This window comes from Argiope bruennichi, chromosome 8, assembly GCF_947563725.1.
Source record: "Argiope bruennichi chromosome 8, qqArgBrue1.1, whole genome shotgun sequence".
Classification (NCBI taxonomy): Eukaryota; Metazoa; Arthropoda; class Arachnida; order Araneae; family Araneidae; genus Argiope; species Argiope bruennichi.
In genome coordinates this window covers 131,405,631-131,428,719 of record NC_079158.1, presented here as the reverse complement: position 1 = coordinate 131,428,719, position 23,089 = coordinate 131,405,631, and the positions used below count along the sequence as shown (strand labels likewise).

General features: G+C 28.2%; 2 protein-coding genes across 5 annotated transcripts in view; one reads left to right on the top strand and one right to left on the bottom strand.

Moving 5' to 3' along the window:
• Positions 1-836: 836 nt before the first annotated feature.
• Positions 837-4,493, bottom strand: LOC129980799 (uncharacterized). Its single transcript, XM_056091183.1, has 3 exons — positions 4,272-4,493; positions 2,129-4,139; positions 837-1,957 (listed from the first exon to the last, which is right to left on the bottom strand). Exons 1-3 carry the CDS (start codon positions 4,491-4,493, stop codon positions 837-839), a joined length of 3,354 nt encoding a protein of 1,117 aa, XP_055947158.1.
• Positions 4,494-7,608: 3,115 nt separating this feature from the next.
• Positions 7,609-23,089, top strand: part of LOC129981950 (zinc finger MYND domain-containing protein 11-like) — a 55,016-nt gene continuing 39,535 nt past the window's right edge. For 2 of the 4 annotated variants that reach the window (XM_056093020.1, XM_056093019.1), the window contains exons 1-2: positions 7,609-7,728; positions 12,334-12,498. In XM_056093020.1, the coding sequence (XP_055948995.1) occupies positions 12,414-12,498 (85 nt within the window). In that variant the 5' untranslated portion in view covers positions 7,609-7,728; positions 12,334-12,413. Of the gene's footprint in view, positions 7,729-12,333; positions 12,513-23,089 lie in introns of those variants that run through there. The other 2 variants (XM_056093021.1, XM_056093022.1) reach the window with 2 other exon arrangements.

The window sequence follows — 23,089 nt, the reverse complement described above, 5'->3', positions numbered from 1 at the left end:
AATAGTTTTTTTAGTTTTTTGAATTAGTGAATACATTGAAACATCCATTTGATCACATTTTTTCAAATAATTATCATATATATATTGTAATGTGTAAATAAAAAATATCAAAGTGTAATTTTGTTTGTTTTCCTTTAATGATCTCTACAGATTAAAATGAAATAACTGATTCATAACTTGCATAGATTTAAAAAAAAGGTATCTATACCTTTTGTCACGGTTTGACATCGAATCAGATAATATTCTTATTCAGATACTTTCATTAAAGACTCTGCTTTTGATTTCTTGGATGAAAGGGCATTTGTTTATGGCGTAAATATAAAACTCAAAGCCATTCTCAAAAGTAAAACACAACCTCTTTTAATGAATTCCAAACTACATATATATCTTTTTTAACACCGTTGCCATTCGGAACAAAACAAAAGCTGAAACATAGACAATATTAATAGATATATAGAATCAACGCGACATCCTCCCACCTAAGTTAACATTTTACATTAAAACTTTAACTTACACATAGTTGCAAGAAAGATATATAAAAGTAACAAAATTAAAATTGTTCACAAGTCCAGTCTTTTAGGTATTTTGACCGTACGACCTGTTCTAGTCTTTTGAAACTATGGCTCAAAGCTTACATCACACACATTGTTAGAGCCAGACTCTTTACAAGTTTCCAACTTCTTAGTTGAAAAGTTCTCAACAATAAGATCATCATTAGAGACTTCTAGTGGATACAGTCTCTGAGTTGGTCTTAGTAATTCTCCATTTGCCGTTTTAAGTCTTGACCTGGAATAATCTCTATTATTTTTCCCAGTGGCCAATTCAGTCGCTTGGTGTTAGTCACTTCCTATCAATACAACATCACCGATATTCACTTTCACTGATCTTGTCTTATCCGAATTTTTAATAAGTGCTCCTAGATATTCGGATCTAAATCTTTTCCGAAGATCCTTTTGTAAGTTTTCTCTGTATTTGACTCGTTTATTCAGACTTCTGTGTCCAATATCATCAAGATCAGGAACACCACTTATTTGAATGTCTTGAAGAAATAGAGATGGACTTAAAGGCATCAAAGGAACATCATTTTCAGTAACATAGGTCAATGGACGGGAGTTGATCACTGCTTCACAGTCGCAGAGAATGGTGATCATTTCTTCGGAAGTTAAAGAAGCTCTTCCTAGTACTCGCCTCAGTAAACTCTTGAGAATACCTATTAATCTCTCCCACCAACCTCCCCACCATGAGGCAGTTGGTGGATTAAACTTCCATTGAATTGGTGATATAGATGTATCATCAATAATCTGCTTCCAGTTTAGATCTCGTAGCGCATTTGAAGCTCCTACAAAGTTAGTTCCGTTGTCACAGTAAATTATTTTACTTCTTCTTCTGCGGGATATAAATCTTCTAAGGGCTAGTAAAAAACTCTCAGTAGACATGGACTCAAACAATTCTAGATGCACTGCCCTGTATACGGCGCAGGTGAATAAGCAAATCCAGGATTTGGTGTTACCTTTTAAGATCACTGGACCAGCAAAATCAATGCCACAAATTTCAAACACAGCCGCTTCTCGGAGTCTGTCGTTTGGAGGGGTTGCTGTGCAAACTTGCACGCTTTTTGCAGAAAATCTTCTACATACGGGGCACTTATTAATCAGAGATCTCACCGTTTTTCGAGCATTAAGAAGCCAAAATCTCTCTCGAAGAATATTTATTAAAATTTGGGTACCAGCATGTGCATTTTTCTCGTGATAATATCGTATTAATCTCTTGACCACCTCATGATCGGACGGAAGAATAGCTGGAGTTTTAAACTCTTCTGAATCCTGTCGAAAGGTAAGTTTTGTTTTCAGTCTGAGGATTCCACTCTGATCCTTAAATACTCCTAAAGTTTTTAATTTATTATCTCTCTCTTCTACAAAGCAATCCTCTTGAACCATTTTGATTAATAATTTCTCGGCTTCAAAAATTTCATCAAAATAAAGGTCTCCATGTCTTTTCTTAATTTTTTCAGCTCGACAATTAAAGGTAAACCGTAGAATCCAGGCAATTAGATGAACTATTTTCTGGTATTTCGAAAAATATTTGTAATACCAGTCTTCCTTAGGAACAAAACTTGTAGAAATCAAACTTCTTGTCACAGATGAAACTATGGTCTTTTTCTTTTCCCGAACAATCTCGTTTTCATTTAAGCTTAGATTTCCTTTTGGCCAATCCTCTTTAGGCAAGTAAAGCCAACTTGGTTCTAACCACCAGTTAGATTTCAATAAAGTTTGAGCTGAACAACCTCTACTCGGGAGATCAGCAGGATTCATGGAACCAGGGATATGTCTCCAAGAACTTTTATTTGTTAACGCTCTAATTTCCTTCACTCTATTCTGGGCAAAGACATTCCAGGCTCCTTCTCTCATAATCCATGTCAAGACAGTCGAAGAATCAGTCCAGAAGTAAACTTCTTCACTCTGTATCTCTGACAAAATAGAAGTTGAAAGTCTTGCTGAGACAGTAGCTGCAAGTAACTCAAGTCTAGAGATAGTAATCCCTTCCTTTCCTGTTTGTGAAACTCTACTCCTGGCTTGTATAAGTTGTACTTTAACTGAATCACAAGTCTGTATTCGGATGAAAGCAGCGACAGCATAAGCATGCTTACTAGCATCACAGAAAATATGTACTGAAATATCTCCACTTGCAATCTCTGAACCAAAATATCTTGGAAAACGGATTTTCTCTAAACAGTCAATATCTTTTAGCCATTTTAAAAATGTATTTTTTGTAATTTTATCAACTTCTTCATCCCATGTTATTTTCTGCTTCCACGTTTCTTGAAGCAATAATTTAGGAATTATTATGACAGGACAACATATACCAAGAGGATCGAACAGTCTATGAGCTGTAGATAAGATTAATCGCTTAGTTACCTTTTCAAAGCATAATTCTTTTACACTTGCAGTATTAATTCGTAGAGTGTCAGATTTTTTATTCCATACCAGGCCGAGCACATTTGTATCGGCAGAAGTATCAGCATTGACATCACTGAACTCCCACCCTCTAAGCTCGAATTTTTTCTCGGCCATTACCTCAGTCGAAACGTTAATAAAACGATGTAGTTCTTTTTCATTTTTAACGCAACTAACACAATTGTCGACATAAAAACTATGCGCAAGTTTTTGAATGACATCTTTTGGATACGAAGATTCTCCAGTTCCTATTTTTTCCAAAACAGTTTGTAAATGAAACTGAATAGTAGAATTTAGAAGAAAAGGGCTACTCGATACACCAAAAACTACACGGCAATGTCTGTACTCTTTCAGCTGACCATCATTACCAATCCACAAAAACCTCAAGTAATCTCTATCCGTGGGTGAAACACCTATTTGTAGAAAGGCTTTTCGGATGTCAGCAATAACACCGATCTTCTCTTTTCGAAATCGGGTTAAAATACTCGGAATCTGCTCTATTAGATTCGGCCCCTTCTCAAGACAATCATTAAGACTAGGAAATCCCTTTGCCTTGGCCGAAGCGTCAAAGACAGGCCGGATTTTTGTAGTGCTATTCTCCTTGATAACTGCTCGATGAGGCAGATAATGTACTGAAGCCTGATCATTTTTGGCAACTTCCTCAATTACTCCCTCCTCAAGCCATTCCCTAAAAACATTCTCATAAGCTTCATAATTAGACTCGGTTTCAAGACGTTTAACAGTCTTGTTCAGTCTTCCCTTTGCTAAATCAAAATAATCTGGGAGTGGTGGATGATCTTCCAACCAAGGCAAATCTACTTCAAAACGATCATCTACCAAATGAACTGTATTTAGAAAATGCATTCGAGCAGCTTCTTGTAACTCGATCTTGCTTTTCTTCACAGATGGGTCAGTTATGCCAAGAGTATCCAAGGACCATAAGTCTGTTATTGTCTCTGCTGTAGATAACATGGACTTAACTAATAAAGATGAACATTCACTTCTCGCAGTATCAGTTATTCGTCCCATTACAGACCACCCAAGTTTTGTTTCAATCGCTACGAGTCCACAAGACATTTCACGATAACCTCCTGTCATGAGCTTCCCAGCTACATCAGCTCCGATAAGGATTTCAATAGGATCTTCACAATTATCCACAATATTTACATTATAAGCAGCTAACTCCTTCACACAAAACTCATTCACAGTAGGTGGCACAGTTTTACAAATAATTTGTTGACTAAGAACTTTAAAATTACAATTATAATTCTCATGTACACTCGATAAATACAAAGTATATACATCATGTTTACATACCCCAGTATGCTTACCACCAAATAGGGAGTGCTGCAAATATTCACAGCTGTTAGGCTCATAGCTCATTTCTTCAGCTGTAGCTCGTAGTAAATATGACCGCTGTGAACCAGTATCGATAATAGCTCTTGCTATACGTTTTTTCCCGTTGCCTCTAATTACAACTTTGAATGTCTGCAGGACTACGTTTGGATTGGTAGACAAGTTGGAAAGAGCTTGATCCATTTCAGATCCATTTTGATTAGAGATGCATAATCCACGATTTTTTGAATAAAAAATAGTTTTGCTATTGTTATTTTTAAATATTTGTTCCAAATATCTGTTATTTCAATCATATTATAAATTAAAAATTATTACTTAATTTTAAATATAAAATTTATTAATTGTAATTAATACGTAATTTACTTAACTTAATACTTAAGTAACGTGTGATTGAATTAACTTATCTGATTCAACTTACTTCTTAAATTTGATTTTTTTTCAAAACTACTTAATTTCTTTATTGGAGTAAACATTTTTCTGAAAAATTTGAATTAAATATATATATATATATATATATATATATATATATATATATATCATTTTTTTAAATTATTTACTTTAGTTCTATATTCTAACTATAGATGGCGCCAGCAGTAAACGGAATACATGCAAAGTCAAGTCACAAGCAATTAAAAAGGATTTGTACGGAATAGTGCATCATCAAATGCGAATATCTGAAGGTCAAGATCACTCTCATGTAGAGATGCATAATCCACGATTTTTTGAATAACAAATAATATTGCTATTGTTATTTTTAAATATGCGTTCCAAATATCTGTTATTTCAATCATATTATTAATTAAAAATTATTACTTAATATTAAATATAAAATTTATTAATTGTAATTAATACTTAATTTACTAATTTAATTAACGTGTGATTGAATTAATTTATCTGTTTCAGCTTACTTCTTAAATTTTATTTTTTTTCTCAAAACTATTTATTTATTAGAGTGAACCATTTTCTGGAAAAGATGAGTTAAAAATATATGTCATTTCTTTAAAATGTTTACTTTAGTCCTATATTCTACCAATAGATGGCGCCAGCAGTAAACAGAGTTCATGTAATCAATGTCAATCATGTCACGAGCAATTAAAAATGATCTGTATGGAATAGCGCATCATCAAATACGAATATCGGTTACTCCCGTAAAGTGGAGCGGTGATTTCGCACTTTCCAGTGAAGCCTCGCACTTTCCGGTGAAATCACCGCTCCGATAAATTTCAGTGATATGCAATTCAATGATGCGATACGATAATTCCAATAACCGGTCCGTTCACTTTTCGATCCAATCACAGATTTCTTTCGAGAGCTTCCATTGGACAGATCGTATCGATTGTCACTTTCCAGTGAAGTCACCGCTACGGCAAATTTCAGTGATATCGTATCGATTGTTACTTTCTATCGTGATCCAAACAAGGATTTGAATCACAACCCTCTTTGAAAAGTATTGATCACTTGTATTTGTGACTTTTTGATATTGGTTACGTAATAACCGCTCTGAAAATATTCGTCATCCCTACTCTGGACTGTCTTTCCGTTCATGAGAAACGTTTACTTCTTCTTACAGATAGTCTTTCAGTTCTTACAGCACTTCAAAAATTTTCATATAAATCCCCATCCATTATTCATAAAATTGTGAAAAAATCTCAGATTAACCAACATATTACTTTTCTATGGATCCCAGGGCATTCGACAATTTTATGGAATGAAAAAGCGGACTTAATCGCAAAATCAGTTACAGAAATCAGCCCATGCATTGAATGGATCGCATCGGAAGACATCATCTCACGCATCAAACAAATCTCAAAAAGAAAAACAACAGACAGCTATAGACAGAGCAAATATTATGAAATTCTTGGAGAAATTCCAGATATAAAAAATATTGCTCAATGGACAAGAAATAGAAGAGAAGACATCATTTGCGCTAGAATTTCTACCAAAACACTCATCACACCTGGCCTTCTACATCGTTTTAACCTGTCGAATCAACCAAATTGCGAAACATGCCAATCTTTGAATAATTTGGATCATATCTTACTGCACTGCCGAAAATACTCAAGCATCAGACGTTGCCTGTGGTCGAAGTTGGGCCTCAACTCTCTTTCAACCTGTAATTTCAAACAACTCACGAGCAAAGCATTTGCAGATAAACTATCTCTCCATATTTTCCTTCAACACTTGAAATTTTTTGACATTTATTAATTAGAGATATTGTTGAACGTTGGGATGACAGCCTTTGTAGCTAAAAATCCCTAAATCCTCCTCATTCAAACAAACAAACAAACTTGAATTTTCTTTTGGAAGTTTCTTTGGATTTGGATGCACCGAACTTGTAGCATCATTTTCATCATTAGTATTTTTATACTTTGCTTTAAAAATTAGATTCAGTCGCTTGAAATTTCGGCTCTCCGCTGTTCACTAAATTAGTTTCAGCATCCAAACCTTCAATGTTTATTTCAGTTTGAAGTTACATTAAATTGAGATTTTCTTCATTTAAGGCACAAAGTTCATTATATTTTTCTAGAAGTAATTCAAAGTTTGACAATAAATCAAAAGCTTCCGTTAAATTGTCATCAGCATTTGTAATATCATCAATAGAATTATAACAACGCGTAAATAAAATACGAGCAGCAGTTCTTTTTCTTTTAAAATTTTCCATTTCAGATTTCAATATATATTCAAAGTATATTAAATGACTTAGAACAAAAATCAATTTCAAACACTGTATGTAAGCGTGTAATGAATTTTTCATAAGGTTCAATGTATTCTTATTCTCCAGCTTCATTCGGATTGGATAAATCATATCGATTGTTATTTTTTATCGTGATTCAAGAGCTTTAAAATCATATCAGTAATACCATAAGATACCAATGATTTGAATCACACTTCTCTGTGAGTAATATTAATTAATCACTACTATCTGATAGTATCCGATACTGGTTAGATAATAACAGTTCATGAAATATTTGTCTAATTATCCTACGTTTTCATCCATCATTTTAAAGTATTTAAAGATATCGCAAAATAAAACTTTGGCAGAATTATGAACTACTGCGACAAATTTATTTGAAAAACTATTGCATTGTAAAAAAATTCAAAATGCTTTATATCCATTTCCAAACTTAATTTAAAATAGCATTTTCTTTTATTGTTATGAGTTCCAAAATTAGTTGATATAACAAGATATAAATTGTTTGGATCTTACCATGACTTGTTAGGTTTCATAAGAGCGGCTTTGGGAACAAACTAAATGGCATATGAGACTACTCAACACAGCTTTCCTTGTCATGTTAAAGAGCGAACTGAAGGTTTACTGGAAATTTTGTATGCGGATAATTTATGTGTGCTTTTGTTTTGTGTAAGCAGAAAATATAAGTTTAATTTAAATATAACTAAAAGAAACAGTATACATGAGGTATGTTGAGAACGCTACTATTTGATCCAGTCGATATGCATGTAGTTAATGAATTTGTATTTTAATTATTTGACAACTTATGTTACTGAAAACATGTTTCACATTTTAACATGTGTTTGAAAATATCAAATATAGTTAGGACAAACATATTTAGCAATCAGTTAAGAATATTATACCCTGTATATAGTCTAATTAAAACGTTCAGTGTAGGTCTAAAAGGTAATAAATCTTTACAAAAAAAAATATGGATATAGTACGTCAAGAAATCGATCAGTCGGGTATTTTCAGATGTAAATTTTTCTGGTGTAGGTTGATCGGACTTGCATTTTCAATGTCCACGAAAAAGCTTAATATTTTGAAATTTACATATGATTAAGATATCAAATTGACGATTCATTGTATAGATATAATATTCGATACCTATAGCAGTATACATTTCCAAATCTCAGTAAAACCAAAATTTTCTAAAATATCCTGATTATATATCATTATTACTAAAAAGTTTATAAATAAATTAGGTAATATATGCCACATTCCGATTTATTTATTCATAAGAGCATTGTTTTCTCTGGTTTATAATGAACCTCACATACTAAACATCGCAAAAAAAAAAAAACGAATTTTAAATAATGAGTTTAATAAATATTGCATTATATTTCGAAAAAAAAAAAAAATAGCATGCAGAGAATTGATTATGCTTATGGTTTATTTGTATGCATTAAAATAGTTATGGTTTTATTTAAAATCCTTATTTATATTAACTTTTATGTTTTTGAAACTAATATACACATGGTATTTAAAAATACTTAATGATGTAGCAAAAAATTAGTCTAATTTGTTTATTGTATTGATATTGTTTTATTGATTTTGAATTTAATTTTTTTTACATTTCAAAACTATAGTTATGGGTATTTATGATTTATGTTAATCATTAATAAGCAAGATTATAATTCTGTAATTTCATACTGTTAGAAGTGAAATGCAGTTAATAACTTAAGGAGAAAACACACATAATTTTTTTATGAAGTTTTGTTAAAAAATATTTTTGTAATTGCACATAATTTATGAAACTAGAAAGACAATCCTCGTTGATTTGACTTATTATTGATCTTATTCAGATGAGACTGATATGCAGTTTATTGTAAAGGATATGATGAAATCTGCTCTTAATATACATATTACAGAGGCAGTTAATTTTTAAATAAATTTATTTAGATGAAATGATATTCTGATATTTAAATAAAAGTCATAGAATCAGGAAATTTTAAAATGTAAATTTTAAATATATTATGAATTGTTCAAATTTGTTTCAAACCATTGCTTATACAGTACATAACTTTAATGCCAAAAATTATCTATTTTCATGAGTTTTTCTTCTCATGTTATGTGTGATGGCCAATAACTGTGATAATTGCTAACAATACCAGTAAGAGTGTCACTTGCTACTAGTTTCAAGCTTTTAACATAGTTTCATTTAGAGTATCGCTTTCTACTAGTTTAAAGCTTTAAACATAATTTTATTTAGTTTATATGAGAATATATTACAATTACTTTCTCTCTCTCTCTCTGTATGTGTGTATATATATATATATATATATATATATATATATATATATATATATATATATATATACATACATGAATTTAATATTGTGAATTTAATGATGTTTTATATTTATATGAATTATTTATGATTTTTTTTTTTTTTTTTACATAATAAGCCATAAATAATAAATATTGTAAATTTAAGGGAAAAAATATTGCTATATCATAAGCTGGATCAACTTTGCCACATTTTACTTTTCTTCCAACTATTTTGTAAACTAGCAATATATAAAAATACTTCAGAATTATTACAAACCATTAAGACCCACTAGTTTTGACAGGAACATAGCAATTTAAACAAACATTTATTTATATGTTTAAAAAAAAATAAAAAAAAACAGCATTGTTATCATGGTAAAGTGGCATGATTTGTAAATTGTGTAACAGTGGAATCTTTAAAAAGCATAATTAAGATTTTTTTAAACTATTGAATTACCTTATACATTAATAATGACTCATTATTGTAAAGAATGATAAGTAAAAACATTCAAAAGATAATTGGGGAAATGCTTAAAATGCACAATTTGTAAAAAATTTTCTGCCCCCTGTTTGCCAAAAAAAGTTAATCTCCCATCATCTTCATTGTAGGGAGGGTCATTTATGTACATAATATTTCTTTTTTCATTGAGTAAAGCTTCATCATGCACTTTGGGAAATAAAATAATTTCCCAAAGTGTATGTATGAATATATGATATTGAAACTTATTATTTCTCTGTAATTGAATGAATTTATCAACAAAATGCTTAACATTCTCTTTTCCTAACGACTTTTCTTAAAAACAAACATTCCTTTTGTTTGAATAACTGTACCATCATTTTTTTGGGTCACGCTGACCTTCAGTATTTCATCATTTTTATTTGAACTGTCATATAAAGAAAAGGCACAACCACATTCATTTTTGCTGTTATATTCATTCCTATAATAGTTTTTTTTTTCTCTTTTACTTAGAAGGAATCGGACTTTTTCCATCAATTGTAAAATTGTAGAACAATTAATTAAACAATCCGAGAAAGTTTTCATTAAGAGACATTCCCCCGTTTGTACAAAGACTTGTTTGATGATCTCTCTCTCTCGTCATTACTCCATAAAGTCTAGTATTTTGGTTCTTTCGAATGGGGACTCTTATTCTTAATAATACTTTGAGAAATATTATAATTTTCAAATACTTTTCCACTGATTTATTTCCTTATTAACCACACTAGAGGCATCAAATTCCAATGAAGTATCATAATTTTTTCTATTTATAACTCCTCAACTTGATCCTAATACACATTGGCATCTAACATACTTGCAAAACTCGGGAACATACGATTTTAAAAAGTTTGCAAGAATTTTAAAAAATATATAGAGAGAGATTAGCTGAAGCTGCCTCCCCCCTTTTTTGTACTGATTTCTGACTCAACTTCATCAAGTTTATTATTAAAATAAAGTGTAGCATAAAATTTAAATCTAGCAGTGATTCTGAACTAGAGTAATATACTGATTTAAGTAAAACTTGTAGTTTTTTTACTTGTGTTTGAATACATGAACTTTTTGAAACACCTGATTATTAAAAACGATTATTCAACAAGTTAAACAAAGGTTAGGTTTTTTTTCTTTCAAATAACTGATAAAGGTTAACATGTGTAAAAAGGTGATAGTTAAATGTCTTCTCTGTGGTATGAATTCATTTTAGTAGGGAAACAAATTTAATTAAAAAAAATTGGCAAAGTTATTTCAATTTACAGTAGTTATACCTTCATTAAAATTCTTTAACAATTTTAAATAATTAAAAGATTTCTTCCAAATCTCAATAATTAATTGGCTTGTCTTGAATTACAAAAATATAGCATAATTAACTGTAAACATTAATGGATAAAACATTAAAACTACTCTATACAGAATAGAGGGTAAAATGGAATAAGTAAAAACATTCCTAATTTTAGCTTATATACTATTTTTAAAAGTGTTTTGTTCTGCTGTCAGTTTTTTTTTGATAATATTTAATATTGGTTTTAATTTATGACCAGTTTTATAAACAGATGGTTAAGAATCTCATTTGCTACGGTGAATCTAGTGTTAACATATGTGATGTGGTTGAAGGGATAGTTAAAACTTTAAGAAAATGATTTGTCAGAAGGGTAAGGCATCTCCTTTCTATCATTTTACTGATTATAGCAGAAAATTTTTATTTGCTCTGTAAAGGTGACACAACTATTTATGTTTTCTCTGTGATCATGTAGTAGTCCACAATCATCATTTAATTTAAAACAAATATTAATTGACATTTTATATTGGATTCAACAACAAATTTATTAGATTTTAGTTTTGTTGATTCTGCAAACAAAATAGGCAGAAAACAAACAGATGCTTTCATCATTTTGTGTTATTAAAAAACAATTGTGTATTGAAGAAAACATTTAAACTATTATTGGTATTCATTTAAGTGAACAAATTTAATTAATTTAAACTGTTATTTGTTATCTATATTGCTATTGGTTAAAATTTCGTGAAATTCGTATAGTATTTTAGGTTCATACATCATTTGGTGAAATTTGTATGGTATTTTAGGTTGTATGTCTATTTTATTCTGAATGTTTAGAAATTTGTTGATTAAAGAATGATTGTGTTAAATCATTTTGATATATACTCAATTTTTTATGCCATTATTATTTTTATTTAATTATATCGACATCAACTAAAGTAGTGGTTCTGGAATGATCTGTTTGAAAATATTAATAAGCCTGAATAACCTGTAACTGTATTTTTAAATTTTTTTTTAAATAAACTTATTTTTATTTTTCATTTTATTTGCATGTTTTACTTTGTGCTTTTCTACATAACATTTTTACTAACAGTGTTTACATATAGTTTTGGAATTATTTTTAAAGTAACTGGGGTGAAAATGTTTATGCTGGTTGAGAACAGGTTTTGTACAAATGCAAAAATACAGTGAAATTGTACGCTTTAATTTATACATGTCTTTTTATTTGAAAAGTTGAGCTATTTTTTATTTTCAGTTGTCTTTGCATCTCTCTTTGATTACTGAGAATGAAGGATTAGCAATTCACATTACACACACTTTAAACTCTTATCCCTGATGAGACCCAGGGGCAAAACTCAACAGCGATATAATGAAGCTATACAGATACTTTCTGGAACTCAAGTCAAAAATCAAAATTTCAGTGAGTAGAAATAGGTATATTATACAGACATTTTTTTTTTTGCACTAATCTCATCTTTAAATAATTGCTTTTCACAACATATTTTAAAAACATTAAAGTAGCATTGTAATCATTATTCTTTTGTTCAAGCAAGTAAAAACACACTTTTTATTTAAGTTAGATAGTATTTACAAATTTTAATTTCTTTTTAAATGGCAAAAGATTTTTAACTTCAATTATCTAAAGCAATTTCTAGGTCAAAGTTCTTAGAACTGTTTTGTTGTAATTGTAATTTCTCTTATAATTTCACTTATGTGTATTTTAACTTTTCCTGTGTTCTTCTGAAATTACTTACTAAACATTAACATTATACAAAATAGTTATTTTTATTAACTTAATAGTGGGAATGACGTTACATACTTTATAGCTTTGATTTCTGCATTGTAAAAATCATGCCAAGAGAGAATGGTAATGCAAAGTATGAATTTTTCCAAATAGAATTTTTTGTTTCGTGTATTTTTAACTGCTTTGATTATTAACAAAATCTAAGGACTTTATATGTCATATTTTCTAAATCTTATTTCTGATGCATTTTTTCCCGATTAATTTATTTTTTACCTTTTTAGTTTGCTGAATTTAACATATTAATTTATTTATGCTTCAATTCCTATATGTTGCATCCTTAAGATTTATTTTGATACATTTTTTCCACATGATAACATGTGATTTTTAGATTTCTGCATAAGAGGTTGGGAAATGCGTCATATTTACTATAAATACTTGAGAGCATGCTTTTTGTTTTGAGTTTGAAAAATTCCTTCTGATGTAAAAGGTATTTACTTAAAATAATTTTGGTAATTTAATAGTTGGTTAGGTAAATTATTGAAGTTTTAGTGGTTAATCCCAATTAAAAATAGTGATTAAAAAATCTAGATGTGAATGTAAAGGAAGATATACGCATAGAAGGGAGTATAAAGGCAATTTCTCATGATTTGAAATGCCTCCTATTGTTCATCATATCTATTGTTTGCAAATTCATCAAAGGAGAACCACCTGTTGTTGATCCTGCCTCTCCAAAAAATAGTCACAACTGAGGGCATAATAGTGGTGAAACTTCAAGCTATGAATAAGAATGAATGATATAGAATCCAGCTGAGATCAGGAGACTGGTGGAAAGTTTTGGGATTTCAGTTTTGATATTGATTTTTAAACAGATAATTTTCTCTGAATTGATTTGAATGATTTTTTTTATAACTGAATATGGAACTAATGTTATTTGCATTTGAAATTTTTAAGTCATTGATAAGATACAAATTTTAACCATGCATTGTGATTATATACATAATCAAAATGCAACACCTCGAAATATGAATTCAACCACAGAATTTAAATCTCCATTGACTCTTAAAAGTAAGTTGTCAAGTTTTGAATCATTTTTAGGTAATAGAAAATTTCAAAACCCATTTTCAAGTGGTGATACTTACATGTGCAATATTTTGCACATATAAACATTCGCATGTATTTTTTAATTAATAAAAATGGACTACTTCATTTTCAAAAGATTGATGTTTCAGTTATGTTTATTAACAACATCTATACTATAAATATATATCTATTGGCAAAATTGCTCATGAGATGATGAATGTCAGTAAAATCAAAATCACAATATCATAACATTCTGAAAATGAAGTAAAAGAAATAAATTGATCCTGTCAATTTTTCTACATGCTAATAATATTGTGCAAAATTAAAAAGTGAAAAACATAACTGAAAATAATATATTTTTTAAGACAATGTTTTTAATAAAAGAAAGTATTTTTGGAAATCTATACAACTAAGATTTAAACTATCTAATAATAATTTTTAGGATTTTTGAGATGTCTAGTGTGCTTACCATTTAAAATAGAAGAATGATTTAATTTTAAATCAATAAGGAGAAAAAAGTTCAAAGGTGACTTAAAATGGTTAGGCATTAATATATTTAGTTATTCTGAATTAAAAGCATTTAACAGAATAGTTTGATATAGAAATTACTGCATGCTTTCTGTTATTTTTGAAGAAAAAATTAAATTTAGATAAAATAATGGAAATTGAATGAAATATTAAATGGTTTCTTATGGATCAATGCACTTCAGAAAACAAACATAATTACTATAAAATTCATATAAAGTTTATTCATTCATAAAGTTCAATTTGAAGTGAAAAATATGAAATTTTTAAATTTATTGATTTGAATTTTGAAGGCACATAATTTAAATATGACATATTCAATTTCTGTTTTGGTTTCATTTGTCAATTTTTAGTTGTAGTTCACACATGAAATTAAAAAAAAAAAAGTTTCCCAAATGACAATATGCTGCATTCCTCAGTGCATAGTTTGTCATGGGGGAAAGGTTTATCATTTCCTTATTTATATTCTGTAACTAAAGGAACTTTTGTCCAAAGGTGGAAGGTGCCTGAGCCACTCAACTTCACTTTTGCATTATTTATCATTGTGCTATTTGAAAAGAATTATATTTTTGAAAATATTTAGGTCTAAAACATTCATAAATGACTATTAATATATATTGGAATAACGACACATTTCAAAATTTCTATTGGCAACACCTATTTTTATCATCTTTAATAATTAATTTTCGAAATTTCATCAAAAGTTACACCTAGAAATCATTTTCATTAATTTAATGAAATTGATTACTGTTTTTATTCATTTCAAAGTTAATAAAATTTTGGCGCTAATGTAAAAATAAAATTTTTAATTTTTATTGGTATCTTTAATATAGTTATGGATTTTGAATCTTTTTGTGTGTTCTACACATTTGTGTTATTCTACACATTTTTTTGCATATATATATTAATTATATAAAAATTATTTTTACCATTTGCTATTATTAATCAAAATTAGTGTGTAAAGCTTATTTTATTGGCAAAATTTATAAATTTTAGCATAAATTAATGTGATTAATCAATTCAGAGTCTGAGCTGTATAAAGTCTCTATTATTATGTTATGTTAGATTTCATGGCTGTAAATGTAATATTTTTGTCTTGACATTATGAACATATATACAAGCACTTCCTTTTGTAAGTATAGATACTTTTTTAAATTAACAGTTTTATATCAAATACTCTGTTCCCTTAAAAAAATTCCCTATAGAAATGATAATTTATCCCACAGTTTTCTTAGTTTTAATGTTTTTGACAGAATTTTAAAAGGCAAACATGACAGATTTCTGCAGAAAAGGGATTGCAGTGTTTTCAGAATCAAATTTTATAAATCTTGAGGTCGATTAGTTTTCTTTTATGTATTGATTTAATTATATTTTTTTATTTCAAAGACTTTTTGTATAAATTTATTCATTTTGTTGTTAAATTTATTTTTATTTTTCGGTGTTTATGTTTCGTTCAATTCATTATTTCATAAGCACCGTTTTTAGTTCTGAATCTGTGTCCAAAAACTGATTACAGAAAATTATGCTATTAATTTGACTATTAATAATCAGTTGGATTAAAATGTGTTCCTGCTGATGTGCTATAAAGAAGATGGCTCGTATGCAGTCCTCATCATCTAATCAGGGATCAGTAATAATTAGCCTTTGCTAAAATAAATTTGAAAATAAATTAAAGTAATTTAAAAATTAGCCTTTGTAATTTAAGGGAACTAAAAAGAAAAAATTAACTCCCTCAAAATTTATAATTAGCTATTTGTTTTATATTAATTTATAGGAATGATTTATGTTTTTATTGTTTTATGAGAGTATGCATTTAGTGAAATAGATTATTTTTATATATGCATGTTTTAGCTCGTGTAATATTATATCTGTAAGTAAAAAAAAAAAAAAAAAAAAAAAAAAAAAAAAACTATAAAATAATATTTATGTGTGACAAATTGAATTTTAAATAGGCACTTTGCATTTTAAAGAATATGAAAGATTTTTTTATTTTAAAGTCTTCTGAAATGATTTACTGTTTATGCATATAGCCATATTTTCTTATTGTAATAAATGTGTTATAGAATTTGGTTAGCTTTAAGTCCTTACTAGTTTTATTCATTATAATGGATTACACATTTTTTACAAATGAGATGAAATACATCATTCAAATAAAAGATCACTATGTCCAAAAGTTTTGATTTTAAGATCTATATATTTAACTCTTTGTTACACAGGTAGGAAAAACTTATATTGTTACACAGTTGGTGCACATTACATGCCAGTTAATTTTTAAGTCATATATTTTTGTATTATTCTATAAATAAATTATTGAAACAAATAAAAGGTTTGCTAAGCAATGAAATAAAAATATATTAACATCAATTTGATCTTTATAATGTATAAAATAGTGATTTCATGAAAGAAATTGCAATTTATTTAAAGACATAACACCATGTGAAATTCAATATCTGTACCATCATTTGCCCACAATTCACCTAAATTCATCTTGCTAGCTTTTTTTAAACCCATCAATGTAACATTCCGATTGCTGCCATAATTTTATCTCTAATAGTATTATCCTTGCCAGTCCCATTTTTACATCTATTCTCAATATTTGTATTACAAACTATCAGATCGATCATTCTTACATCAGTAATTTTGAAAAATGCAAATAATTTATTTTTACAAATGACAGTAATTTGTTCAAAATATCTTTCTTTAGACTTCTTGAATATTTACTTATGATTGAAGATTTCATCCATTTGTAGATCTCGCTTACTTCTTTACTTTTTTTACCTTTGTATAATATCTTTGTGAAGCAGTCGAAGTTGTCTTCATCATTGTTTATATCATCATTGTTTTCTGTAATTTCTTCATCAGAATTGGCTTCTAATTCAGACTGAGAATCATGATCACTTTTACTTATTTGTTCTTTGAAGTTATTATCACATTCTTTTTCATTATATTTGCTTAGTTCTTCATCAAATAAATCTTTAAGAAGTCTCGCATAATTGTCATGATGAACTATATATTTTTTCCTTGGAAACCTGAAATAAATATATAAAAACCTAATTTATTTTTTATATATTAGTAAATAATTTCTGAGATTAATTATTTAAATAATTCTAAAGTATTTTAAACTGTAATATTGCTTTATAGGTATATAAAAAATAAATATTAAAATATGAAGGTAGCAGGTGTTACCTAAATGTTTTCCATGGAATTCGCGAAAGGTTTTTCAAAGACTGGAGCACTCTGTTAACCACCTGTGTAAGTGAGGATTAATTATTGTCTCCAATGAATGCTCTCAAGTATAGTAAAAGTTGCTAACTCCTTTGAATTCCCCTTGCTGAGAAATGGAGAAACCTGTCCAAATATCATTAAATCCTGAAGACATTTATATTGTTCGTTAAAAATCACTTAGTCACTTTTAGCAACTTGCTATTGATGTATATGAGCCACTTCCGAAACTTAATAACATGTTACTGGGAATGGTATTATAATTAATCTTGGTAGTTCTTTAAGTTGAACATTAGTACCTGAATGGAAGTGTTTGATGCCGCAGTGAGAAGGGCGATGAGGGAAATTTAGTATTCAATATTTTTCCAGACTATAACTTTGACAGGACATTGATTTGCCCAAAATTATTCTGTTGCAGAAGGTTCTGATTTCAATTTTCCAGGCCATTTTCTGGAACATTTTTCAAATTGAACCAAAATGGTGGCAATCAAAGTTGAAACTCGGATTTTAGCATCTTTATTAATTATTTGCTCCAAACAACTCATAGTGAAAATATTCAACAAACTTTCAGTTATCTAAAAGTATTCAAAGACAGAGTGTAGTCGTATGTTTAGCATTCTTGAATCATAGAAAAATTTCATGCCAATTTAAATAATACATAAGGGGATGAACATTTTCAAATAGTTCTATGTATGTCTATAGTATTCTGCTAGAAAGTGAAAGAATACTCTCCAATATCCTTCACAGGATAAAGCCGGATTTCTTTGATCTTTCAAGTCTTTGTCATATAACTATAAAGAAAAGAATAAAGATATTGTAAGTATAGATGATTGAAGGTAAAGAGGTTTCTGATTTGAGAATAATCGTTTATTAGATCTAGTTAACATGTTTCCATTAATATTTATCTTAACAGCAATAATGTTTTCCTGGTTTTTCTTATATTGGTCCTTAGAGTGGATAAATGCTGCCTTTCACATGGAAGAAATGGTCAGTCTATCACCTACTGGAGGAAATCGCAAAGTTTAAGATCAGACGACATGAGATTCTGGCAACAGAAAAATATCATTTATTTTAATGTATTTAATTCAAAAATATGGTAGTTCTTTATTGAGAAAAACAATTTACTTCTAGTGAGGTGCAGGTCTGTCTTGTTGAAAAATAACTGCTGTGTAATATGTTGTGATAACAACCATATTCACTATCCATGAATCTCATCCCAGTTTCATACTTACATGAAGCAATTCAATACTCTGCACTCTCTTATTGTGACAGTTCAGTTTTTCTGATATTCTATTATTGAATGTCATCTTCTCTATAAACTCTTTTTCTGTAGCTTTCTTTATTTAAATACCAAAATTCTAATCCCAAACCATAAGCATCTGGTGTGAAGTATTGTAATTGTCACTTGCAATGAAGTCTATAATGCAAGTGTTGATGCACAATCTTCTATGCAATTTTTAATGGGATTTCAAATTCACTATAACAAATGCCAGATTTTGTTACCTGTGCATAATATCTTTTATATCTATATGCTTTCATATGAGACATGTGATTGCCCACCGCTTTTCCCTTTGCACAAACACTTGTCATAAAATTGATCATCACAACAAAATTTGTTTTGGTGTCCATGTGCAACTTTTCCATATTGGCATGTAATTGTGTGCTGAATTATGGTAATTAATGAATATTTAGATTATTCTAATGATGCACAAAAATTCTGTTGCTACCATGTAGATTGCTTTTTGTATGTGGGTGTTTGCATATTTTCATATATTACACTCTTTGTAGATCTTATCCTTTTAACTAAAAAGCATTTAGGAATTTGATGAATTTCATGAATCAGCTATGCTAACCTTGATTTGAAGGACACTTTCCTTTTATACATTTCTGATATGTTTTTAGAATAACATTATTTTTAATTCACGTGTTGTTTTAGCAGTTGGACTATAGAATTTATTAGAGCTTATGTACTTTTTGATTCTGTCAATAATTTACTGTCATGGTGCTACAAATATAGGTATGGAAAATACAGTGGCATACTTTCATAAAAGGGCACCCAAGGTAAATACCAAAATTTCACCACCCCCTCTCTATATATATGATATACAAATCTTTATTTTTTTTTACTCTTCATAACAAGGGGAGCAAAAACTGAAACTGCAATGAAATTTAAATAATAATTTATCAAATATTTTGTGATTAATATTATTTAAACATTGCAAATAATTTCACTGCGATCATTATATATTGATAGAAGAATGAAAAATGTATCATAAGAATATCTCTAAAAAAAAAAAAAAAGGTTTGTAAAATGAATTTTATAAAATCTATTCAGAAGTTTTATGCTAAACTTACATGGATAATTTTCTCCACCCTAATTTTAATAATTTAAATCAGTTCCAAATAAAAAATATTATCAAAATATCAAATCAATAGTGTGAGACTTTTAATACATTAGAACAATACAAATCAAAAAGAATTATTATTTATATCATATTTAAAAAAATAACAAACACATGTGTACAAATCTCTTATTTTATTGAAAAAGAAATTCAAATAAAATAATAAGGAAAACATTGTATATATTATGTTTTGTCCTTAAGTTATATATGGAAACTGAATAATGAGATAAATCCTTTGTTAACACATATAAATCATTCAAAAGTTTTGGTAATTATGTTAGTATCTATAACAATATACAGAATTATTTCACACGTATTGTGAAATTTATCTTTCTTAATTTACAATTAGTAACACTTAATAATATATTAGTACCCTTTGACAAAGTTGAAATGCGTTGCACGAGATAAAAAGGTATGGAAAATACAGTAACTCAAAGATCCGATTTGAAAATGAATTAAAATTAACAAATTGTTAATCTTTTTATAACATGTAAAATTGTACATTGTTATCATTTTAGTAAAAATCATTTATATACAAAAAAAAAAAAAAAAATGAAGGTTTTAAAAGTTTGAAATGTTATGAATTCGCCTTTTTTTGTTTTTACTGATGTGAAAGTAAATATTTTCATGGAAGCCAATTCACATTTAAAATGCCTAAATCGCAGACTATTTGGGGGGGGGGGGGTACTGAAGTTGAAAGATATGAAAATATAAGTTTTAGTTAGCTAAATGATCTTTTGCAGCTTGTTCTTGATTATTGCTATCTGCAAAAGTATCAGCAGAGCTGTTTCACATAATTTAAAAGGAAATAAATAAATTTATGAATGTATGTGGGTGTGGTAAAATTATCTCATTAATGTTTGGTTATTATATTTACACCATCTTAAATCGTAATATATATTTCTGATGTTTATAATTTCAATATGGCTCATTTTATTTTTATTGAAAAATATTTGATTTTCACCATTCAAAGGCAGAAAACAAACTTTCAAAAGATTGCTGATCTTTTTTCATTAATAGAGGTTTCAATGAATGAAAGTAAATGCAATTTTTGAGGTTTATTTGTGTTTTATTTGGTGCTGTGATTTTCCCCAAGTCTTGATGCACCATATAAGAAAAGTTGGAAAATTTAGTTTTATTATGCGTACTTTCTAAGCATTATTTTATCTTGATATATATATATATATATGAGGGTTATATGAATCATAAATATATATGTTCTAATATTCATGATTCAGTTTTCAGGAATGTAGTTTCTGTAATCTGTTTTACTGCCCAAATATTTGAGTAAAACTAGATGCTCTTATTGAAATTTTTTTAATTTATACAAACTTTTGTTATGCTGGTGTTGAATGTTGTTGTTTTTGCAAAGATAAAGAAAACAAAGCTATTTTTTTTTATATAAATACAAAAGTTTTACGATCTATCTTTGCTTTATGAGCAAAAACAAAATTATCTAATATGAATTTGTTATTTATTTTGTTTAATGCATCAAATAATTTTAAGTTATTAATTAGAATTTCTAGTGAGGCCTTATTCCCATTTAAGGAAGCCTATTGCCCTTGAAAACTTAATTTTATCTAATCTTGTTGAAACCATTTTAATTTCTAAAAATCTTGTGAATAAGAGCTGTATAGAACTTTTTTTTTAATTCAGTGAACTGATTCTTTAAATCTGTTACCCAGGACACTTGTCCTGCCTGTCTCACCCTAATTAAACCAGGGGGAAATAGTATTATTTAAAGATTTGGAATATATTACAAGCAGCATGATGGAATGAATGTAAAAATGCTAGAAAACAAATTTTGGATACATAATATAAAATAGCAATTTTAATTTCTTTACAAATATATAATGTTTTTATTTTATTGCATGAAATGGTATGCACTTTTGAAACTGGGCAAATCTGGTCAGTATATATATATATAATGATAAACTAGTAATTTATGAATGAGAAAGAAATGAATTTCCTTTATACATATATTAAATGAATCATTTACAAAGAAACTACTTAAATTCATCTAGAAATATTTTGAATTTGAATGTAATCCACTTGAATATCATAGTTTATGTATTTACTAGTGTTAAATATCTCTAATTGAAATGACATTTGTCTCAAATTCAGTATCAGATGTATAGTGGCTTCCAAAAATGATTGAACACTAATTAGTTTTTGAAGATATATAAATTTTTTAAATGAGGCATGGCTTTGAATGTTTGTCTCTTATGTGTCAAGAAGGACTCGGGAAGTTCTAACACCTCCCCAATCACTGGATCCATAGTCATTTGGAGACAACTGGAGATCAAGAATTGGAAAGTACAAGATTAAAACAAAAAGTAGTTTGTTTAATGTAGAAATTAAAAATACAATAAATAAATAAATACTGCATATTGTACCCAGATGTTTGAAAATTATTGTAGATATTAAAACTGATTTGTAATGTTTGTATCGAAGTGTCTGGTGCCTTTTTATGAGGTAATATTTTGATTATATTTGTCCGGTGATCTTCTAAAAAGTAAGTTTTATTTGAATTGAAAAATTTAACTATATTAAGCATGTTATCATAAAAAAATTTCTTTGTGAAATATTAAATTATATTGGTCAAACATTATTTCATCAAATTTCGGGAATATCAATTCATTTTTGACTAGATGTCATATGATGGAAAATCTTAACCAAATCGGTAAAAAAAATGCAATTCTTTAGTTGGTTTCCAAGCTTATTTTAATAAATGGATTATAGATGCTGATATATATTTCTTTATTTATTATCTTATCATTTAAAATATTAATCTTTAATTTCATGAGCTATAATTTTCTAAATAACTATAAAGTATGCATATGGGTATTTTTTTACTAATATCAGTTTTATGTGTTACTATATGTTTCATATAGTTCTTTAATTTTTTTATTAATCAGATCAAATTTTGAATTAGTGATATTTAAACTTAAATATATTTTATTTCTTTTAATTTCTTTAAAGGTTAATCATTCTTCCATGATTTCTTTTTGTTACAAAATATTATTGGCCTTGCATCT